General features: G+C 37.0%; 1 protein-coding gene across 1 annotated transcript in view; it reads left to right on the forward strand.

The window, feature by feature from the left end:
• The window catches only part of LOC103780595 (histone acetyltransferase KAT6B-like), a gene marked incomplete at both ends in the record, with an annotated part of 43,757 nt that overhangs the window by 2,761 nt on the left and 19,403 nt on the right, over window positions 1-21,593 (forward strand). The window contains 9 exons of the mRNA XM_008948284.1: window positions 3,318-3,433; window positions 3,584-3,665; window positions 4,558-4,690; window positions 7,942-8,873; window positions 9,819-9,940; window positions 10,891-11,006; window positions 12,628-12,769; window positions 15,905-16,066; window positions 18,428-18,521. Coding sequence (XP_008946532.1) covers window positions 3,318-3,433; window positions 3,584-3,665; window positions 4,558-4,690; window positions 7,942-8,873; window positions 9,819-9,940; window positions 10,891-11,006; window positions 12,628-12,769; window positions 15,905-16,066; window positions 18,428-18,521 — 1,899 coding nt within the window. The remainder of the gene's footprint in view (window positions 1-3,317; window positions 3,434-3,583; window positions 3,666-4,557; window positions 4,691-7,941; window positions 8,874-9,818; window positions 9,941-10,890; window positions 11,007-12,627; window positions 12,770-15,904; window positions 16,067-18,427; window positions 18,522-21,593) is intronic.

Here is a 21,593-nt window from a genome sequence, read left to right on the forward strand (position 1 = left end):
TAAAAAGGGGAAAAAATAGCTAAAAGTAGAATACCTGTGGATGCTGTCCTTCAAACAAATAGTATGCTAGGCTGGGAAGACAAGAGGGCTTCCAATCAAAGTTTTGTAGGGAAAACTGGAAAGAACAGTGAGGGCATCAAAGTCGGGACAAGAGGAATAGGCACGGAAAAGGAGAGTTCAGAAAGGACTGTGCAGACATTGTTTATAAAGGAGATTTAGGGTATTCTTTAAGATTAAGGAAATATGGGACTTGTCTTAATTGTTGCCATCACTGGGAGAATGTTGGCTGGGTGGATAAAATGAACTGCTAAAAAATCTGCAGGTGGGAAAACCTACTACATGCCTGAGACAGGTGCACTGTTCTTTGCTTATAGCTAAAGTCACTCTTAATAATAAACTTTTCTGCCTAAAAGGTTATCAAACATAGGGTGTTTTTGTTTTTGTGAATTATCATACATTAGTTCCCAACATCTGTATCAAAGTTAAAAATAACTGGAGATATTAGCATATCTCATTTAGCACTGTAAATAGTTGTTGTCAATGTAATAATGCTTGTTCTCTTAGAAGACTAGTTGTTTTGTCAAATACTTTGGAGAACAAAAAAGGCCAAATTTGCAACAAGGAAACAAAAGTGGGTGGGTTAAAGGAGTTGGCTTCAGTCACAAAGGAGTGAGATATTCTGTTTTAACTTCCTAATCTCACCTATTTCTGCCACATCAATGTATCGCAAATCTTAACCTTTTCTAACTGGGGTAGATAAGAACGAATATTAAAGAATTTCATTTTTAATAGTTCTATTTTAAAATAAGCCTATATGTATTCCTGATGGAAATTTCCAGCTTTCAAAGGTCTAAATGTACAGTAACCTGTTAAACTTGTGTGCTACATTAAAACATTGATATTGCAGAGTTTTAGAAGAAAGTCAAGTGACTGAATCAGGAGAAACACTTATCATCTCAAACACTTTAAACTTGAGATTGATCAAGTGTTGAAAACCTCTTGACAGATCAGCTTCTGGATGTGGAGGAGATAGTATGTTCTCGATTTCAGTTTATATCAGTTAGAGCTCAAATATTGTCAGTTGTAAAACTAGATACATGCTTTCCATCTTCAGCTCTTTCCAAGTAAAGAAACTAGCTGTAAAATCACTGAAGGTCACAATGACTCCATTTATGTGACTACAGAAATTTGTTAAACTACAGAAGTAGTTAAGAGTCCCTTTTAAAAACGAAACCTGTGTTGATTACTACTTCACGTCCTGGTAGCCATTACCCTCTACATGTTATATTTGCATTATGTCAATCTGTGTCTAAAATGAAGAGCATAAGTATTAGCTATTAAAGAACACTACCAATTGATATTTTGCAGTCTGAAAGTTTTGTGCTGTCTGTGCCAGTGCACGCCTAGGAAAGACAGTAAAACAACGTGGCAAATGCGTGGTGACGGTTACCGCTGGCATTCCTCCAGCCACTAGTTATTTGTGGCTCAAGGACTTGGAGTTGCAGACAGAATTTTCATATTTAATGCAAATGGATTTTTCTCTTTGTGTTCAATAGTGAAATCTAACACTTAAGGATATTAACAAATGTGTTAAGCTGTGTAATTGCTTGAATGAGCAATGTTACGTTGTTAGATAACAGAAATAAAGAAACCCTGTTCCACCTAATCTGTGCATAGTTGCCAACCAGGGAGAATGGACATTTCTTATGTTTTTCCTTCCCAGTTATTTGCTTAAGGCAAAGCTGAAATCAACAATTTAAAGCAGGACCAGAACTTGCTCCTTGAAGTAAATCACTTCTGTGCAGGGTAGATAACTGGAATTAAATGTACTTATATGGAGGTAATTGGTTTATGATTACACTTTAATGTGTTAATATAGTTGTTAAGTCATGGTTGATGAAATGAGTCTTTCTGTGATATTGATTATTAATATCAGCCACTCTGGGGAGCTTTTTTCCTTACTTCTTAGCATATTTTTTAAATAAAGCACTACTTAAGCTTTATTGAAGGAAACAGTGTAGCATCAAACTCAACTCTGCAGTGTACTTGTAACTTTCAAAAAAAATAGTCAATTTCAGTGCACACTCAGTTTCAATCACAAAAATTTATTAATGTATCTTAAAATGAATGCTAAGAATCAAATTACATTTTTTTTAGTATCTGTTTCTGAAACCACTCTTTGAATTTATTATTGATTGTTCTTTATTAATATTTCAGTATTTTATTTTGAGATTATGCCATATTTACACAATTTAAGGTGTCTTTTAAAAAATAACAACAAATAACAAATTAAGCCTTGGGTACATCCAATAAAAAGAAAAAAAAATCTGAAATTTGCACTTATTAAAGTGGCTTTTGCATTCCATTAGCCATCTTTTCCATTCATGCATCAGTCTGTTAGAAGACAAAAATAGCAAATGCTCATGGATTAGCCTGTGTTCTTGTTTGTGGTGGTTTATCTTAGTCTTGAACTGAGAAACAGTGGATAAGGAGTCTGAATCACCATTAGCTGGAAGAAAGCCCATGTCCTGGTTCTGACAGTGAGAAAAAAGCATCCTTCATGCACATCACATCCCTGCAGCCATCTGTAAGTGCAGCACGGCATCAGGGATTCTTATCGTTCTGAAAACTTGGAGGCTGATACTCTTGACAATCTCCGAGTATAATGCCGGCAAAAAGTGTTTCCCTGGGAAGGCTTACCCCTTCCTGTTTAGCAGTGCTTTTGTCTTTTCTGGATGAAGCAAATACTCTGTTGAGGGTGTTGAAAACATGGAAAATCACTGTCAGTATTGCTGAAGGTGGTGTATGTGTTTAGTTCTCTGGTACTTTGTATTAATTGGAATAGCCGTATAGGCTTTCTAGGCTACCGTGAGAAGTGGTATAATTATACTAATAATGAGTATATTTAGAAAAATAATGCAGTTTTATCTAAAGATTTCCTCTGTTTATGTTACACTGTTATGAAAGGGGAGTGGGGTCAAGTTTGAAAAAAAGATTTTTCAGAATTAATCGCATTTCAATGTGCCATGGAAATAAACTAGTGAAAATAAAAATTCAATTTCAGGTGCTTGTGTAGACCACTTACAGGTGTCGGTTACAGCAGAAGTCAGTTTTCTGCGTCTCTTCATAAATTAGTTTTATGGTAGTTATTCTGTGTCTTTGTATGATGTCGGTGAGTTAAGTAATGTGTTGCAAAGTTCTGAGAACAGCTGTTGCTTGCAGGGTTCTGGTGGTGCTGGCTACATCCTGTTGAACTTAGGAATCAATTTTACCAGTCTTAAATCTCACGCTTTAAATATTTTGGGTTTTTTTTTTAGGACACCCTTCATGTTTGAAGTTCTGTCCTGAATTAACAACAAATGTGAAGGCCTTAAGATGGCAGTGTATTGAATGCAAGACATGCAGTGCATGTAGGATCCAAGGCAAAAATGCAGTAAGTCAAACTGTTGGCTGTTACTTGACTTTTTATTGTTTAATGTAGCTCTACACTTAGCACATATACAAATGCAAATCACTGATGTATAACTTAAAGCAATGCTGTATTAAGTCTTTTTTTTCCCTCTTCCTCCTCCCCCACCTTCAGGATAACATGCTTTTTTGCGACTCATGTGATAGAGGGTTCCACATGGAGTGCTGTGACCCACCACTTTCCCGAATGCCAAAAGGTGATAATAAAAATCCATTCTTTGAAAATAGTTTCATTCACACTTTTTTCTCATATGAAGTGATCCGTAGCTCTTGAGCATGCTAAGTATTTTTGAATTGGTAAACAGTGTGATTGCATTCATGTCAAAGCCAAATTTACTTTTCTTTATTTGAGATTTTTTTCCTCAGGAAATAGTAGGATCTTTCTAGTCAGTTGGCCAGGTAAAATCACTGTGTATTGAGTTGTTAGTGTATTGAAGGGGACGTTTTATGAAGGCTGTTGAAACACTGGGAGTGTATGCACTGACAAATCCTTAGAGCACGTGCCCTTTGTAAGAGCAATCAAAAAAAGACAAACAAAACACCTGTGTGTTCAGGGTCTCTAATCTCTAGAGTTCTGATACACAGCACCTCTCACTTCTGTTCTTACATCTTTATGGCTTTCCTGAAGTTACACTAAAGTTACACTAAAGACTTCTTTCAGCTTTTTTTTTTTTTTTAATTTTTTCCCTAACTCCACAGCCTTATAAATAAATAAATGTTCAGACGTGGTCATCTGTCCTTAAAAGGATGCCAAATTCAAGTCCTTGTGTATTAAGCTAAACACACCTAGGTGTAATCTGGTAGTGTACTGTAGTCTAGATTGCTTTTGAACACATGCAGTTTTTTCTTTTCCTTGTCTTAACTCTATCTGAAGAAAGTTCTAGGTAGTATAAGGAGGGATAAGCTACCACTTTGCTTTCAGAAGTTTCAAATCTGGGTAGAAATGGACCACTTTTCTCTGACCACTTCCCTGTCTTCTGTTCATAAGATAAATTGTTGACCTTGTGTAGTTAGCATGTATCTTGGCAGACACCTGCAGTACAGATTAAATACATTGTGTACAATTAAACTTTTTTTTCCTTTATATAGGGATGTGGATTTGCCAGGTCTGTAGACCAAAGAAGAAAGGGAGAAAGCTACTTCATGAGAAAGCTGCCCAGATAAGGCGACGATATGCAAAACCTATTGGACGACCGAAAAATAAACTAAAGCAACGAATGTTGTAGGTTTCTATTAAATATATTCTTTTTTCATGTTTATGAGGATGTAGTCAGATAGGAGTTAGGTGCAGGTTCCACTACAGTTTTTAACTGTATTTCAAGCTGTGGAAAGTAGGTAACGAATATTCTATTATATGCCTTTCAGCCTAATAACTTCAAAGACCTGTTCAAAAGTTGTATAAAAATAACTTTATTAGTTAATACCACCTCACAAAAGCCATTCCAAAAAGGAAGCTTTGTAGGTTACAAGTAAGACAGACGTTCTTGGTTTAGGGGTTCTCTGGAAAAAAATATTACTTGAATTCTGCTGTTAAGCTTCCACTGGTTACTAGGCAAAGAAGTTGCAGTTCCTCTTGCTTCTCAGGAATGTTTACCTAGGACAAGAGAGTGCTGTAATTCTTTTGACATCTGTCTTTCTGGGGAACACTGTCATTGGACATCTTAAGGCTTGGTTGGAGGATTGCTTAAGTAGCATTTAAACACTGAGTTGCCATTAGACTGTTACTCAGGAACAGATTCTATGTTACCTCCAGTAGCAGGTTGCCCTGCATCACATGTTCCTATCCACACACACCTTTCTCCTCCTATTTAACTGTTTGGCCATGTTGCCACAGCAGCTAAAAAGCTTTCCAACTCTACTCCTCATTCTGTCACATTGCTGTTACCCAGCCATTTTTTTCTGTAGTCTGAACACCTATCTAGTGTTCTTCAGAGCTTCACATCAGCTGCTGTAAAACTTTGCGTTATGCAGAATAAGGATTTCTGGAGCCAGTGAGCCCAACATGTAATAATAAAATGAAAAAAAAATATACTCAGAGTATGAGAGTACAGTACACTAATCAAATTGATGTGCTTGGTGCTGTGCAGCTTGCTGTGTTCTCTTTCCCCTCTCTCTCTGCCAGGATCTGTTGTCTTGCCTTTGGTCCTTGGACTGAAGTTCAGTGTATGTTGTTCTAGGAAAGTAATACAGGACAAGGATGAAGTGTGGCACTATGTGAAAGTAAAAGATTGTACTTGTAGTGGCTCTTAAGAGCATGCTCTTAAAGGAAGTGAGTGAAACATTCTTTTACTTCTCCATTCTTCTCCTGACTAAATAACTTAGGAACTTGAAGATCATAGAAGTAGCCATACAACTTCCAATCATTGTTTGCATAATAAAACCAGTCCATGTATCTCTAGCTACAGCTCTGGTTTTATGCTTTGAAAACTGCTAAGCCTTTAATTGGAGGTTAGGGTTCTAATACAGTACTGCCATCTTCTCTTAGAAACATGCCTCTGATTTGGGTTCCCACACTCAATTTAGCAGTCTGACAGTAATTCTGCTTCTCCTCCTTCCTCATACATGTAGAAGAAAGATTGGGAAGGTTGTGAGGGTTTTGCTGTTACATTTTGCTAATGGGATTCTGAGCTATGACTTCTAAAATAAATGTCATGCAGAAGTTCTCTTAGCATGGGATGTTTATGAACATTTTAATAAAGATTTTCTGTTCTTTGTAGCATGTGAGCTATATAAGCATGTTAGAGTAGTATTGGGGTGTTCTTTGTGTAACAAATATTTGCAATACTCCAGACAGTTCTATAACTTCAATGTCTAATAGGTAAAACAAAGTAATCTTGTTTTGGAAAAACAGTGGTTAGGAGGTGTTTTAAGAGAAGAGATTCTTCTTCATGTAGTACTTTTAAAAAGTGATTGTGGGGTACAGAAGACCACAGTATCATACATAAATGTTTGGTCACATGAAGTACAAGGAGGTTAGGTAATGCCAGCGCAATACAAAGAAAGTCTGTCCAGTAGTACTGGAATCATTTTTTTGTCTGTTGACCATCTGTTGGCAGCTCTTCACAGGCAAATTACTGCGTAGTATTAACTAAAAAGAGGTGTGTGTTGGCCTCTGGCACTGCTGGTGGTTACTGCATCTGGTAGTGAGAAATAGCTCTTGTGATGAACATAGGCTTATGACACTAAAGAATTCAAAATACTTAGAAGGTTTTGGTTTTGTTGCCTCTTAGGAGCTAGCCAAATTCAGGATGTGTGACTGAAAAAGGGGCTAGTTCTTAAACTGGTGGGCCCTTGGAGTTCAGTAAACCAGATGATAGCCTTGGGCTGTGCAATATCTAATTAGAAGTAACCTGTTGGAATTAATTACTTCAGCATCTCAATTAAGAAGGCAAAATCTGTGGAAGACAACTTTCTGTTGCAAAGTAAAAAAGCTAACTTCAAAGAGCAGGATGGAAAAGAGAATGGTATCATTTGATGCTACTATGTAGCTTTGTTTGGATTTGCCATTTGATCATGCTTCCTTAATTCTATTTCTTTTACTGGAAATACTTTTAAACATTCTCTTCCTATATACTTAAAAAATACTGCTCTCCAGTGTATCATTCAGTGTTGTTCCTCTCTTTAGTCGTTTGTGACCAGGTAAACCTCTACTTCTGATGTCACAAATGTTGGCTATAAGTATGCCCTTTTATTTCCTAGCATTTAAATAACATTCCCTGCTCTGCTTAACACCTTACATGCTAGGCTTGATAGGTTTACAGCTTGTCTACAAACTCCACTTGGTCTTACAGTTTTGCTTTTTCCTTTCCTTTGCAGATTTTGTGTTAGCTATTGTTACAATTTCTAAAGAAGACAGAGTCTATTTCTTTGGTTTTGTTGTAATGCTCTTCATAAACAACCTCATTTTGCTTTTAGGTTTTTTGTGGTAATTTTTGCTGCCAGTGTTGATATACATAACCCAGCAAGAGTGTGGAAAAATTAGCAGTTTTTTGAAATATGACTGCATTGTTTTAAAGGGCTAACAGACTTTCTCTACAGTTTAAGCAAATGTGCTCTCAAGTTAAGCATTTTGATACACAGTAATATATTAACTCTGAATGTGTGTCTCCTTTGTGTGTACTCAGAAAGTGCACTGATGCTTTCCTGCAAAGAAGCACACTTTTGCCATGCCTAAAAGTAGGTGGGGAGGCTGTATGCTTCGCAGGTCTTGTGATCCCAGCTGCTTCTATTTATATGTACTGTGTACTATCTTGGGGCAGGGGAGGAGGAGGGGGAAGGCAGCAAAAAGGAAAAAAATTTTGCTATTTTATGTCATAGTGTGAAATGTATTTCCAAAGTGTGCATGTCTTTACATTTCTTTAAAGATTCTTAAGTATGGTGGCATAAATATCTGTATAAACTGTAGTAAATGTACTATTTGGCAGTAGTTACAGATTTTTAATGCTGATTTTTGTTTTCTAAATTTTTGCATAGGTCTGTAACCAGTGATGAAGGATCCGTGAATGCATTCACAGGAAGGGGGTCACCTGGTAGGGGTCAAAAGACTAAAGTCTGTACCACACCTTCATCTGGTCATGCTGCATCTGTGAAGGATTCAAGCAGCAGATTGCCTGTTACAGACCCCACTCGGCCTGGTGCCACCACCAAAATCACCACCACCTCCACCTACATACCTGCCTCTACACTTAAAGTTAACAAGAAAACCAAAGGGCTCATTGATGGCCTTACTAAGTTCTTTACACCATCACCTGATGGTCGCAGATCACGAGGTGAAGTAATAGACTTTTCAAAGCACTATCGTCCAAGGAAAAAGGTCTCTCAGAAACAATCATGCACTTCTCTTGTGTTGGCTACAGGTACCACACAAAAGCTAAAACCTCCACCTTCTTCACTTTTACCCCCAACCCCCATCTCTGGTCAGAGCCCCAGTTTGCAAAAATTCAGCACTTCCACTTCTTCTAACTCTCTCCAGAGTTCTTCCAGTCAGTCAAGCATACCTTCCTTTAGTAGCTTTCCTAGTAACAGTCAGCTGAAGGGACTGTTTGATGGACTCTCTCATATCTATACTGCTCAGGGACAGTCTCGCAAAAAGGGACACCCAAGCTATGTGCCACCCAAGCGTTTGCCTTGTAAACCAGAGTTATCTTCCACGCCAAAATCTATTAGTCATTTCTTTGGACAGAAGGAGGTTAGAAGTAAGTTTATTTCTCATGCCTGTACCTCTGGATGGGGTGTGTCTAGAGGACGTGCTATTAAAGCAATTGCTCACCTCAAGAGAACAACTTTCCTTAAAAAGCACAGGATTCTAGGCAGGTTAAAGTATAAAGTGACCCCTCAGATGGGGACGCCCTCACCAGGGAAGGGGAGCTTGGCAGACGGAAGGATTAAACCTGATCAGGATGATGGTAAGCAAAGGTCAAAGCGCCAACCAAACCTGCGTCCCATCCAAAACCAAAATTCTTATATTGTCACATAGGTCTTAGCTATTTCTCTTGTTCTTACTTCACTTCCATCCAAAAGCAATGAAACTTTGACCTTGTATCTAATGCTGACTAAATCTTAAACACGTTTGTTTTTTGGTTGTTTTTTTTTTTTCCTGACTAATACCACACCACCTTTTTTTTTATTTTTTGCATCTGTAGTGACACTAGGAGCCCCAAATGCCTTCATAATGTTGCTTATGGCTGTGTAGTACCGCATGAGTCACTACTTTTCATGCTACTTCCTTGTTTGTCCCCTGCCCTTTTTCTGGCCGTAGTGCTGTCATCCTGATTGTGTGCTGTCAGTGCTTATAATGGTGGTCATTTCAATTCATATCCTTCTGCTCCATTGCTTTTTCATGAACAATTCCATCCTGCTACAGTCTCCACAACACTTGGTCTGTACTGCTGTGGACTACCTTTTTAGTAATTACTTTGAGAAGAAATATAATGCTTGAATGTAGACTTAGCTTAGCATTGCTCTCCAACTTATAAGGGCAACTTTTTTTTATCTCTTTTGTTTTTTCTTTTATTTTTCCCTTGTTAGAGTATAGTGGAATTTGTCAAGTGGCATAGTTCTAGTGATAGAATATACTCTTATTTCATGAGGTTCAAAACTATTTTGGTAGAACTGGACTGTAAAGGCTTATACAGACAGACAAGCAAGTACCAAAAATAGCTCATGCAACAGCAAACTACAAAACAAGAGGGGGGAAGGTTTCATTTCTGTTACTTAGTAATCCCAAATTTAATTGAAATGGGGAGTCATAGCAGCCGTAGTTGCTGCAACCCTATTTAGGATATAACTTTGGTAAGGCATATGTAACCTTCATGTCTGTGAATAAACTTTTTGCTGGTTTTAAATAACAGATACTGAAATCAAACTAAGCATCAAACAAGAAAATACGGATGTATTTCTCATGGGAACCAAGGACAGTGTTACACAGGAGGATCTGGAAGTATTTAAGCAGGCTCGAGAACTTTCTCTGGAGGTAAGAATCATGCTGCATAAAATGTACTTATTTCTGTAAATAAAAACTGTTCATTTTCATGTGTCTCTCAATCTTCTTTTTTAATGTATTCCTTTTGATCTAATTTGTAATGTCTGCTGTGAATTTAACTTGGATGACTGTATATACAGTTGCATTCTCCTAGATGGTAGCAAGTCATCACACTGGAATGGGTCAGATGATAAGTGCCACTTGAGACAGATTTTTGAAAGATATACTTGAGCATTTTGGGTGCAGGACTACCACTGGTGAAGCATGGAGATGAAGAATAGCTGACGTCCTGGTCAGGACTGAGAGGATGTTGGTTCGTAAGAATGTGCCTGATGATTCTCCTCTGGATAAAGCAGCCACTGTGGAAAGCTAATACTGCTGTATTTTTCCCTAGACCTTTCTTCCTTTTTTGTATTTTGCCAGTTCTTTTTTGTCTAGCAGTCATTTTCTGATCAGCTTAACTTCAATATGATAACAGATATTAGTTTGTGTTAGCATACTGTTGACTGTTATGACGTAAATTCCAAGGACTCTAGAAGGCTTCTGCTGATGCCTTATCCTTCATTGTTTTGACAAAAGGACAGCTTTGAGTTTGAACCAGAACTGCAGAGAAGTCCTTGAATTAGATGCTGCAGAAGAAGAGAAGGGAGGTAGTTTTGCCTCTGGTTTGTCTGGGCCATGCACCACCTATTAGTCTGTGCTTACTTGTAAGCACTGCTCACTTAACTTCACATTTAGTCCTTTGGCACCCTGAAAGAAATTTTCACTGTTTATATTTGACTATTTGCAGGTTATGTCCTCTCTCTATCCCAGGTAGAAGAACTGAGCAACTGATTTGAATACTTCAGGTTTCATACACTTTCACTGGATGAAACTGATAATTTAAAGCTAACTTTCCTTCTACTTTTTCTATAATATTTTGCTTTTGTTGCACCTGACAGAAAATTGGTTGCAAAAACACTGGTGAAACAAGTGGGCGATATCCTTCAGTGATTGAGTTTGGAAAATATGAGATCCAGACCTGGTATTCTTCACCTTACCCACAGGAATATGCAAGGTAGCAAGTTGTCAAGATTCATACATTATTGGATTTTTTGCTAATGTGATAATTGTAATTTAATTTCTTACTTTTTGTAATTTTTTTTATAGTTTACAACTTTTAAAGTAAGTATGCTTTTGTATTCATGTGAGAACAAGGATTTCTCTTTTATTTTAATAGTTCTAATCAAAGATGCATTTTAAAGACTGATTTTCCTACTCCTGTATAAAAAGTCTTGCAGTGTGTATTGATACGGTTTTGTTTGTTTTAACTGTTGCAGCCACGTGTGTTCAACTTCTGGCCATTTAGAGCAGTTAATCTTGTTTGTCATCCAGAATTTGTTAACCTCCTTTTTCTAGGGACCAGAGAGAAGTCTGAGTATGCTAGGGAAATAAATTCAAAGTGAGCAAGTTGTGGCAGCAGTATCTTGTTTCTGTCCTCCTTTGCTAGGGTGTACCTCAGAGTCTGGCAGAGAGCTATTTTAACTATTTTATTTAAGTTGCTTTTTTATTCCCTCAATTTATATCATTTTGTGAAAGAGAGAGCTACCTGTTCCATCAAGCAAACTAATTCCAGATAGAGGCATAATGCTGGGTAATTATTAGTAGGAGGCAACAATGGGATGGCATCTGTAGGAGGCAGTGTGGTTCTTGGCTCTGAGTGCATTAGGATTATGTCATGGAACAAACAGTTCAACTTTTTATATTGTTGATAAACTTCCTTAGAATACTGGAGTAGTGTAAACCGTGGCTATGATCCCAGCATGATCCCAGGATGTGCCAGTATCTTTAGAGCAGATAAAGATTGTCCTCTGTTCTAAAACATTGTAGACTAATGAATTTCTGCAGCAGTCTTCTGCTGCTTCAGGAATTTAAAAATGAAGGTAAATAGCCTTAAAATTCACAGAGAGAAGTGGTTTCTGATATGTAGAACACTTGCCAGCATTGTCATACACAGGGCATGTGGGTTACTCATAGTCAGAACTGAATCCTGCCCAGAGGATTATGATCATCTTTGTTGCCTGGAGATGTGTAGAGGTGAGACTCAGCCAGTCTGCAAACTGGATAGGCTTCTGTGCTCAAGTGAAGTGATAGTTCAGATGGAGGTGAGGGAGTACTATCCTACAGTGTGCTGTCCCACCCAAGCATTTGGAAGACAGTGGAAAGAAAAATAATCTCCTAACCTTCCCCACGTACAAAATAAGGAAAACTAAAGGGGATGAGATTGCCTGTATTTTGCTGTGTGCCTCCTTTGTCTTTACTGGAAGAAGAAGGGTGAATTTTGAGGTATGAATCCTGGTGTCTGCTTTGATGGAGACCACAACAAAAGGCCAGGTGTAATGTGGAGGGGGAAGTAAATGGGATTTACCAGAGGCTGGACCACAAAACAGCTGACCACAGTCCAAATCTGTTGAACTAGATTCACTGTGATGCACAGAATCTGATCTTTTCTTATCTTCCTGTTCTAATGGCTAATATGTGTATGCTTAATCATTCACTTTTAATGTATTTATTTAAACATAAGCAGCATCTACTTATGGTACCTTATATTTAAATGGGGAGGGTCTTTCACTTTGTGGTAACTATTTACAGAATTTAACAAATCCTTTATATAAAATATCTTTCTAATTTTCATACAGATTACCAAAGCTTTACCTGTGTGAATTCTGTCTTAAATACATGAAAAGTAAAAATATTTTGTTACGGCATTCAAAGAAATGTGGCTGGTTTCATCCTCCAGCCAACGAAATCTACAGAAGAAATGACCTTTCAGTGTTTGAGGTACGTATGTGTTAAAAAAAAAAAAAAAAAGGCAACTTCTGAAAGTTACCAGTTGTAGAGCTAGTGATAGTGCTAGTGAAAACTTTAAACATACTTATATACTCCTTGGAGATTGTTCTTATACTGCAAAACCAAATCTGTCTTCCCTGTTCTGTTCTGCCCTGCCATGTTCTCTCACAATTCTTAATTTCTTTACTTGTACTTCGTGTGTTAGCCAGCCCCTTAAGGTACTTGTGTATAGTGTGCATCTTGGATGGGGACTGCAATGGAAGCCCTTTGACTGAATTGCCTTTCCCTTCTCAGCAGAAGTACCTCTTTCACCCATTCATTTCTGGTGATTTTGAGTCACTGGGGTGATGGAAGAACCCTAATCATAATGTGGATACCTCCAGTGTATAAAAGCAAGCAGTTTCTTGTGTATTGTTCTAAATATAAAGATACCTCCAGTGTATAAAAGCAAGCAAAGAAGTTTCTTGTGTATTGTTCTAAATATAAAAACATAGCTACTAAGTGCTTTTGCATTCCTTCCAAGTTAAGAAAGTTGCCCTGAAACATCCTGGTCAGGTGACAGAGGTTCAGTCCAGTTTGAGCTAGAACACACTGCCTTGAATTTATAAAGTCCAGAATTGAGCTTGTGGATATTTGTTCTTTTTTAATTTAAATTATTCTTTTGGGAGACTGCTTCTTTTAAAGTCTGATGTTTTAAGGATATCCTGAACAGCACAAATTCTGTGTTTCAAAGAGCATACCTGCAGTTATTAAAGCTATGCATTAACCTCCACATTCCTATTTCTCAAGAGTTGTTACCAATTGTATTAACAGAAGAGACTGCTGAGGTTACTAGAACCTCTTTTGAGGTTGTTTCTCAACAACAATATTTAGATATTTATATTGGTAATTTCTTTTAAATTGCAGGTATGGTTTCTACTTGAAACTTGTTTTCATATTGTATAAATGTCTTTTGTTCTTAGTCATTGCCATTATCTCTTCAAACAATGGTAGATGCAGTCTTGAAGTGCTTAAATTAGAAACAGATCTTAATATTTGGTCCACTTGTTTGGTTTTGTGCTATTTAAAAAAAAACAAAAAAAAGCTATCTGCATCCAAATGGCTTCCTTCCTGACTTGGGCAGTTTTTATAAAGATTGTAGGTCTGCCAGCAAAAGACTTAAGTTGTAAACAAACTTAACTCTTTTCCTATCAAGAAACAAAACTGTACTAGTCAGTCCACAATAACTTATTTTCTCTATTAGTAGGTATTAGGAATTGTGCACCATACTGCACAAACATACAAACACAAACAACATACATACACACACAAACAGCAAATCCTGTTTTCCAGTTTATTTTCATTAGCTACTGCCAGCATGTGAATAAAAACTTATTTAAAAACTAAAGTAAAATACAGGTCTGAGAAGGGGAGTGGGGAAGTGGAGGGTTAACACAAAACATATGGAGTCAAGAAGCATGTGAAAGCGATGCCCAAACTCTTCTCCACTGCTTCATATTCCCTTTATTTTAGGTGCTTCAATAAGCACTTGTGTTAATACTTCTGAAATAAAGTGGGGGGGTTTATTTTGAAGGTTGGTGTCAGTTGTTACTCTGATAACTGTAGAAACTTACTTACCAGTTGTTGTACTAAAAGATAATTTCAGGAATTCTGTGCAGCCATTTTCTGTTAGAATGAAGGGTTTGGGGTTTCTTTCTTGCTTTCTGTTTCTGAGAGACGTAGAAAGGAGTTTGGCATTTAAGATTTATGTACCCCTGCTGAAAGCGTGACTTTGTCAGATTTGAGAGAAGATTTTGACATAGCTTACTGCTGTGCTGTAGGAAGACACTTCAGACAGATGCTTGCTTTTGAACTTGCAGTCCCTTTTTTTTTTTTTTAAACTCTTGTTGCAGTTAAAACTGGTAAGTTGTGTTTGCCTGAAATTCACATTACTGTACAAATGTTCTTACTGAAAAAGATAGCTAACATAATTTGAGTTTTGAGGCTTATGGCTTACCCAGTGATGATTTCTACTTGCTTAATGTTTGCGTTTAATTTGCACACTTGCTAATAAGCATGGAGAGAAATAAAAAGCATCTGAACAACAGAGTGAGTTGTATGAGAACTTAATGTGTTTGATAGGTTCTTGAATGCTGTATGCAGGTTTATCCTGATGACTTCAGGAGCTGTAGCTGTCCATTAAATGCTTTTCTTTAATCTGGATAATGCAGCTGTACTACTGAAGTCACCTTGCAATCCCTAAATACATCCAAAAAGTTGTGTTTTACTCAGATTTGTAACTAGGATTCTTAACTAAGGCCAAATTAGAATAGAATGTGACTTCCTTTTAAGCACAGTGTGCATGCCATTTGATTGTCTCTGTGGATGAAATACACTAGTGACTTTACCAAAGAACATCAGTACAAGCAAACCTTTCCATTAAGATGATTATTTCAAAAATGCTGTTGCCTTTCACTGAGCCTTCCCTTTCAGGGAGTAACTAATTGATCTAGGAAATTGCATCTCTGTCTGGCTTTTCTATAGCTGTCGGCATCACAGCTTGAATCTTTACACTCTAACATACCTAGAATAATTGTAGTACTTAGCCTGAAAATTTACTTCTTTCACTCAAAAACATTTTGGTCTGGCATAGAAATTTTGTCTTGTCTAATTTAATTAAAACATTGCTGCGGTTGAGACGTAATTGGCAACACATTCATTGGCCTTACACCTTAAGAAGTCAACATAATACACTTCAATGTTTTGGGGTTTATTTTATTTGTTGTACACCACTGCCTTCTACCAAACCATATTTTAATGTAGCTTTAAATAGTACATTTTTGTTTGGCAGTCATATTCCTTTTCATTCCAGGTTAGTCTAGTCTAACTTGAACAATTAAGAGGTCAACTTTGCTTAATAAATCTGGATGCTTGGGGGATAATTACAAATGCAAAGTAATTGGTACTAATGGGAGAATTCTTACCTAGCAAGAAGCTGGGGCATTTCTCTTCTGAACCTTAACATGTTTTTTTTTCCTAAACACCATATTGTTCTTATTTCTTTCTGGGATATGATTGATTCAGTAAGTTGTTTTGTCCTAACATGTTGGTGTCATTGGAAATAACTGCATCTGTCTTGCTTTGTAGGTTGATGGAAATGTGAGCAAAATTTACTGTCAGAATCTTTGTTTGTTAGCTAAGCTCTTTCTGGACCACAAAACCTTGTATTACGATGTTGAACCATTCCTCTTCTATGTCCTTACAAAAAATGATGAGAAAGGCTGCCATTTAGTTGGATATTTCTCTAAGGTAAAAAATAAAAAAGTGCTTTTTTAACATTTATAATTTCCTGCTCTCTTTAATGCTTGTACCAACAGCAAAGAAAAACCATTTGGAAGCTTGAAATCTTGTCTGTAAATCTCAATTATAATGTGCATTGTCTTGCATACACTCATACTTCCTTATCTCAAAGACTGATGCAAATTGAGAAATTCTATGTGCATTCAGCCACATGCTTTGGGATTTTTTTTCTTTTTTTTTGGTTGGTTTGGGTCATTTTTTATGTTTTTTTTTGTTTGTTTGATTGTTTGGTTTGCTTCCAGGATGTGTTATGATTTCAGCTGAAAATTAAATCTTTTTCTGCCCTCTTCCATTGCTGCAATAGTATAACAGGTCTAACTTCTAGAAGTGCTAAGTATTTGAAATGTTGATTTGTTCTCATGGTTTTACTGCTAAAAGTTCCAGCTGACTATTGAGACACAAATGTTCATCTACTGTGTACAGTCTGATCTAATGCAGTTAGTCATTGCACTGAATGTAAGAATGCATTGCCTAACTTCATGGTGGGTGCCTTTGGTGTGAAGTGCAGTTAGATGTGCTTGCAGCAAGAAGAGCTTCCAGTATTGTCCATAAGAAATGTGATGAATTGGAAGTTACTCAGAAGTCCAGTACTTCTTGCCCCTCGTATCACCACCTCCCATTGCCTATATAATTTTCTTTCTTTAAGAAGTGATTTATATGAAGACAGTATTTTGAAGTTGTCTAAAAATCTTGTGAGAGTACCTGCATATTAAACAGTGATCTTTTGAGGATGTGGCCAGTTCCTTCTGAGATGTAGGCCTCGCTGGGATTAAAGTAACAGTGAGATGTGTAGGCACAATTTGTGCTCTCTTACATCAGTAGGAAGTTCTTGCGGCATACAAACATCTCAACTCTGATATAGGAAAATATTTTCTAGATTTATTTAAGATACTGCAAATGTTAAGGTGAGTCCCTCTTGATGTTTGTTCCTTCTTTTAGCAAGGATGCATTTTCTTCCCCTGCTCCACCCCTGTATGTTGTATCTGATGACCACAAAAGTTTAAGTTAAATTTTGGGGAAAAAAACTTCATCTCATATTATTTCCGTGATTCAGTTTACTGAAGTGCATGTATTGTCTTGCTGCCCTCCACCACCCCACCCCTTTTGATTTTTTTGGTGGTTTGTTTTTTTGGATTTTTTTTGGTTGGTTGGTTGGTTTAGTTTGTGTTTTTTTAATGTCTGTGTGCATGTTTCTGTTCTTGCTGACAGAAGTGCTCTGCTTTTCTTCTGCGATTACAAATATATTACCAGGTTGTGAACTTCATAATAGCAGTCTTCAGAGTTTGGGAAGCCTGTACATAGAAAATATTTCACCATACCATAGAGACTAAGAAACCTTGTGAAATACTGCTCGGGTATCTGCTCTCTCAGCTCAAGAAATGTTTGGAAACCAATGTCCTGGCATGTGATCCTGTCAGTGTCATTACTGATCAGGTGTCATGTGTGGAGGCTGAAGTGATAGGTGGTGTATTAAACTACACATGTACTTGGCACAACTTCTTGTCAGTGGATATTTTTGATTGATTCATTTGGTCTCCCTCAAAACTGTCTAATGCTAATTTGAGGGGGTTTGTGTGTGTGTAGTCTATTAAAGGTAACAAGACTTCAAGGTTTTTCCTTTTTACCAATAAAATGGAAAAAAATCCTCATAAGCTTATTAGAACAGCTTCCTGGGTTAGATTCTTCCTTCTGTTGTCTTAAACAGTCAGTGTGATACTTGTCTCCATTACCTGTATATGACTTTATTCTGTTAGAAGGAGCTGTGGCTTCTGAGCCTTCTGCCTTGATTTGGATTCAGATGAGAAGCATGCAGCTTTGTAAAAGTTAGTACGCTTCAAGTGTGTCTTCTTAGTTTTATGGGTATGGGGTTCCTCCCCTCCACCCTGGCCCCATAGTCATTCAGAGAGAAGGCAAAGCCAGCAGGCACTTAGTGTACCATCTGCAGAAAACACAACTTTACCATGTGTTTGCATGTTATTGTCCACTTCTGTATCCTTGACAGAATGGCCAGTGATGCATGAAAATATTTCCCTCTTGTGATTCTCCTGCTTTACAGCATTTAAACTTCATTATGTGTTTGATTTTTAAGATACTGAGTAAATAATAAAGAAACTAATGAATAATATTTTGAAATCTGTGTTTGATACTACTTCCTTATGATTAAATACTAACGTGGAGTATTTGACTTTGGTACTGACCCAGTGCATCTGTTCACCTTATTGGGTTATTTTACAAGGACACTGACAGGTGCAGGCAGTTGTCCACTTCAGCAGGGCTTTGACGAACTTGATCTGTTTCTCCTTCCCACAGGAAAAGCTTTGCCAGCAGAAGTACAATGTCTCGTGCATAATGATCATGCCCCAATACCAAAGGCAAGGATTTGGAAGGTTTCTCATTGATTTCAGTAAGTGAAGTGTTTTATTTACACTTGTGATTCAGGGAGCTGTTGGCTGTTACAAGAAATAGTAACATATGAAACTTTATTTAACTTGCTTTGTTGTTTTTATCAATAGATAATGGCATTTCTGTTTATGTTTATATAGGATAGAAAAGCTCCCTGAAGTGAAAAACTTACTGCTGCTCTGTTATTGTACTCAAGGAAATTGAGAATGAATCTCTCAGCAGTAATATTAGCTCACAAAGCTATTATCCTGAATAAATTGTCTAAATGACTTTCCATTTTGCCTTGCTCATTAGTATAGGAAGAGGCAATTATTTGTGATTATAGCTAAGAAGATGTTAGTCCAAGGCTTTCTCTACATATTTCTAACTTATATCTTCTTTTAGCTAAAATACTGTTTCAGCTGAAGAATTACCACACAGGAAGAAAGTATTGTGTTTTTTGCCTTGAAGTTCATCAATTCCTTAGTGGAAATTGTTACCAAAAAACCCCATAGGTGCTCCTGGCTGTATATATGTTCTTGCTGCTTTGTTTTCCTGAGCTGTCTGACCCATTAGCTTCAGGCATACTATACAAAACTGTCCAAAGAAACGTCTCAGCTGAGGGATTCAGTAGCACTGCAAACAAAGTTTCTGCTTTAGTTCAGAGAAAGGATGATAAGGAATTTGTGTATATTGTATGTGGTTAGTTTTCACTGTTGCTTATGATTTTAAAAGCACTGTGGAATCACGTAATAGAGACAGTTAAGATATTGGGATTCCTGTCCTGAAGGTGTATGCAAAAATATTAAAATGCAAAAGATAATATTGCATTATAACAGCAGGACAAAGGCAATAACTTGTAACTTTAGAGCTTTCAAGCTCTGTGTCTTGTAGTGTTCCACCCAGCATGACTACACTAGAGCTCATAAAGATACTTGGTATGATCACTGTGTGGCTTTATAAGCAGTCTTCACCTTACTGCTATGAGTTAGGTAAGGATGAATTAAGTTCACCATTGAAATGTCACCATCTCTGGAGCAGAACACAACAGCTGTTCTGTTGTGTACCTTCTGCAACCTTTTAGGAAACTATGGAGTGAATTTTACACTCACTTGGGTAGAAATTTGCCCTGGTTTAGGGTTAAACTCTTGCAAAAGGACATGGGGAATTCTTACTGGGTACAACTGGTAAGTACTTCCAGGCTTTTTCATTTTTTTTTCCTCTGTGATGTCTTTCAGAAGAAGCACTCAACAAATGCTTTTCTGGTTGAGGTTGCAATAATTACATTAACAAAACTGATGGCACAGCTATGAAACCTGTGGATTACACAGAAGGTCTGGGTGTGGGTATGCTCTGGATCTATGCTCTGATTTGCTGCTGTGTGCTACTTAATCTAGAAAAATCCAGAAGCACATGGGGTTGTCGGCTCATTAGGATTTCTGTGATAACTTGCAATGTGACCTAATGGTATTGTTAGCTTGAAGCTTGTGTGGTGCTGTTCTTATGCCTTTGCTCTTTACAGATGCGTTCATATCACAGGTGTAGGCTGCAGCTGTGTATGTGCTGAGCATACTCCAGGCACCAACTTTAGATTATGCTGTAGCTAGCAGAACTGCCCACTTCATGAGCACGCACTAGTCCTTCAGTACCTTTCTACAGTGTTTTTCCTTTTGTTTTCTGGACTGAGGTTCCCTTAACTAACTGGAAATCAGATTGTCTCTGTTTCCAACAGTATTAAGAACCAAGAGATGACTGAGAGTCTACAATCTATAGTGAATGTGAGGTGCAAACTAAATGAAAGTTACTGAGAGAACTGCTTGTGGCTGGTTTTCCCTAGGTGTAGAAAGCAAGGTAAAACTTCAAGGGTTGTTTCCTATGTTATATTTCTAGGCATTTGAGGATGGTGGCTGAATACCATTTAATTGGGCAGCCATAGCCTCATCTGCATTAGTGAGCCCAAAAAGTGTCTTTGCACCAAAAAAAATTAAAAATAAATTACTTGGTTTTTTTAGTATTTCACTGGTGTTTCTATCTCCTATATTGTAGTTGACTGCCTAACGTCATCTTTTTCACTCTTTCTCTTCACTTGTGGTCTCCTAAGTTGCTCTAACTGGCATGAGGAGAAAAACTCAGTTACTAAACTGAGGTTTTTCTAAACTTGAACAGAGAAAGTTCATCATAGTTTATTTTTTTTTTCCCCAGTAACATTATCTAGATTGTCATGTTCTCGTAAAGTTACTGGAAGATAAATTTCATGCTCTGAATGTTAAAGTCTTCATTTGTTATGCAGGTAACGCATCTAAACTGCTTTATTTTGAATTCTGTGAAGCAGTCTCTGGTAATTGTCTTTTTTAGAACAGTAATCAGAATAGTTTTTACACTAAAATAATAAACATGTAACCAAGCAAGTAGTTTTCAGAAAACAGTAGTTACAAACCACAAAAGGGAAGGTCTCAAGCAATGTGTCCAAGCAGTTGACTGCTCACATTACTTGCATACATCTAGACACTTGACAGTTAGAAACGCTGGAAAGAACGTAACCTGAAGCCACTACACAAATTTTGCTTCATCAGCAGTCTAGTGAAAACATAGTTTGTGGAACAGAATTTGCTTCTTTTTTTCATAAGTGAAATGTATTTGTTCAGATTGTCTTGAACTAATTTAATCTTTACAGATGAGTCAGTGTGGTCATCCTGTAATTTGCAAGGGAAAAACAGTCTTTTATTTTGCTAAAAGAGAAGTAAATATTTCTTTTCTGATTGTCTTTTTTTTTTCCCAGCTTTTCATTAAGTATGTAAACTTACCTATATTCAAAATACAAACTGCTAATACTGTTATTTTTTACTCTGTAGACACCAACATAAAGCTGTGTGTAAGGTCTATTTCTTAAGGAAGATAGAATCTCACTTGTGGAAAAAAAGATTTTTAGGAAAAGTTATTTTAACTTTTGTGAGAAGAAAATGGACTATAAAATTCCTGATTTCTCTAGTCTGCTAATCTTCAGTAAAAATTTTGTTTGTAGTTTTCTGTATTTTAAATATATATATATATTAAAATACAATATAGATGTCTGTATTTGTTCTGTTTCTTAATC

Source organism: Merops nubicus, unplaced genomic scaffold (genome assembly GCF_000691845.1).
Source record: "Merops nubicus isolate BGI_N331 unplaced genomic scaffold, ASM69184v1 scaffold29709, whole genome shotgun sequence".
Classification (NCBI taxonomy): domain Eukaryota; kingdom Metazoa; phylum Chordata; class Aves; order Coraciiformes; family Meropidae; genus Merops; species Merops nubicus.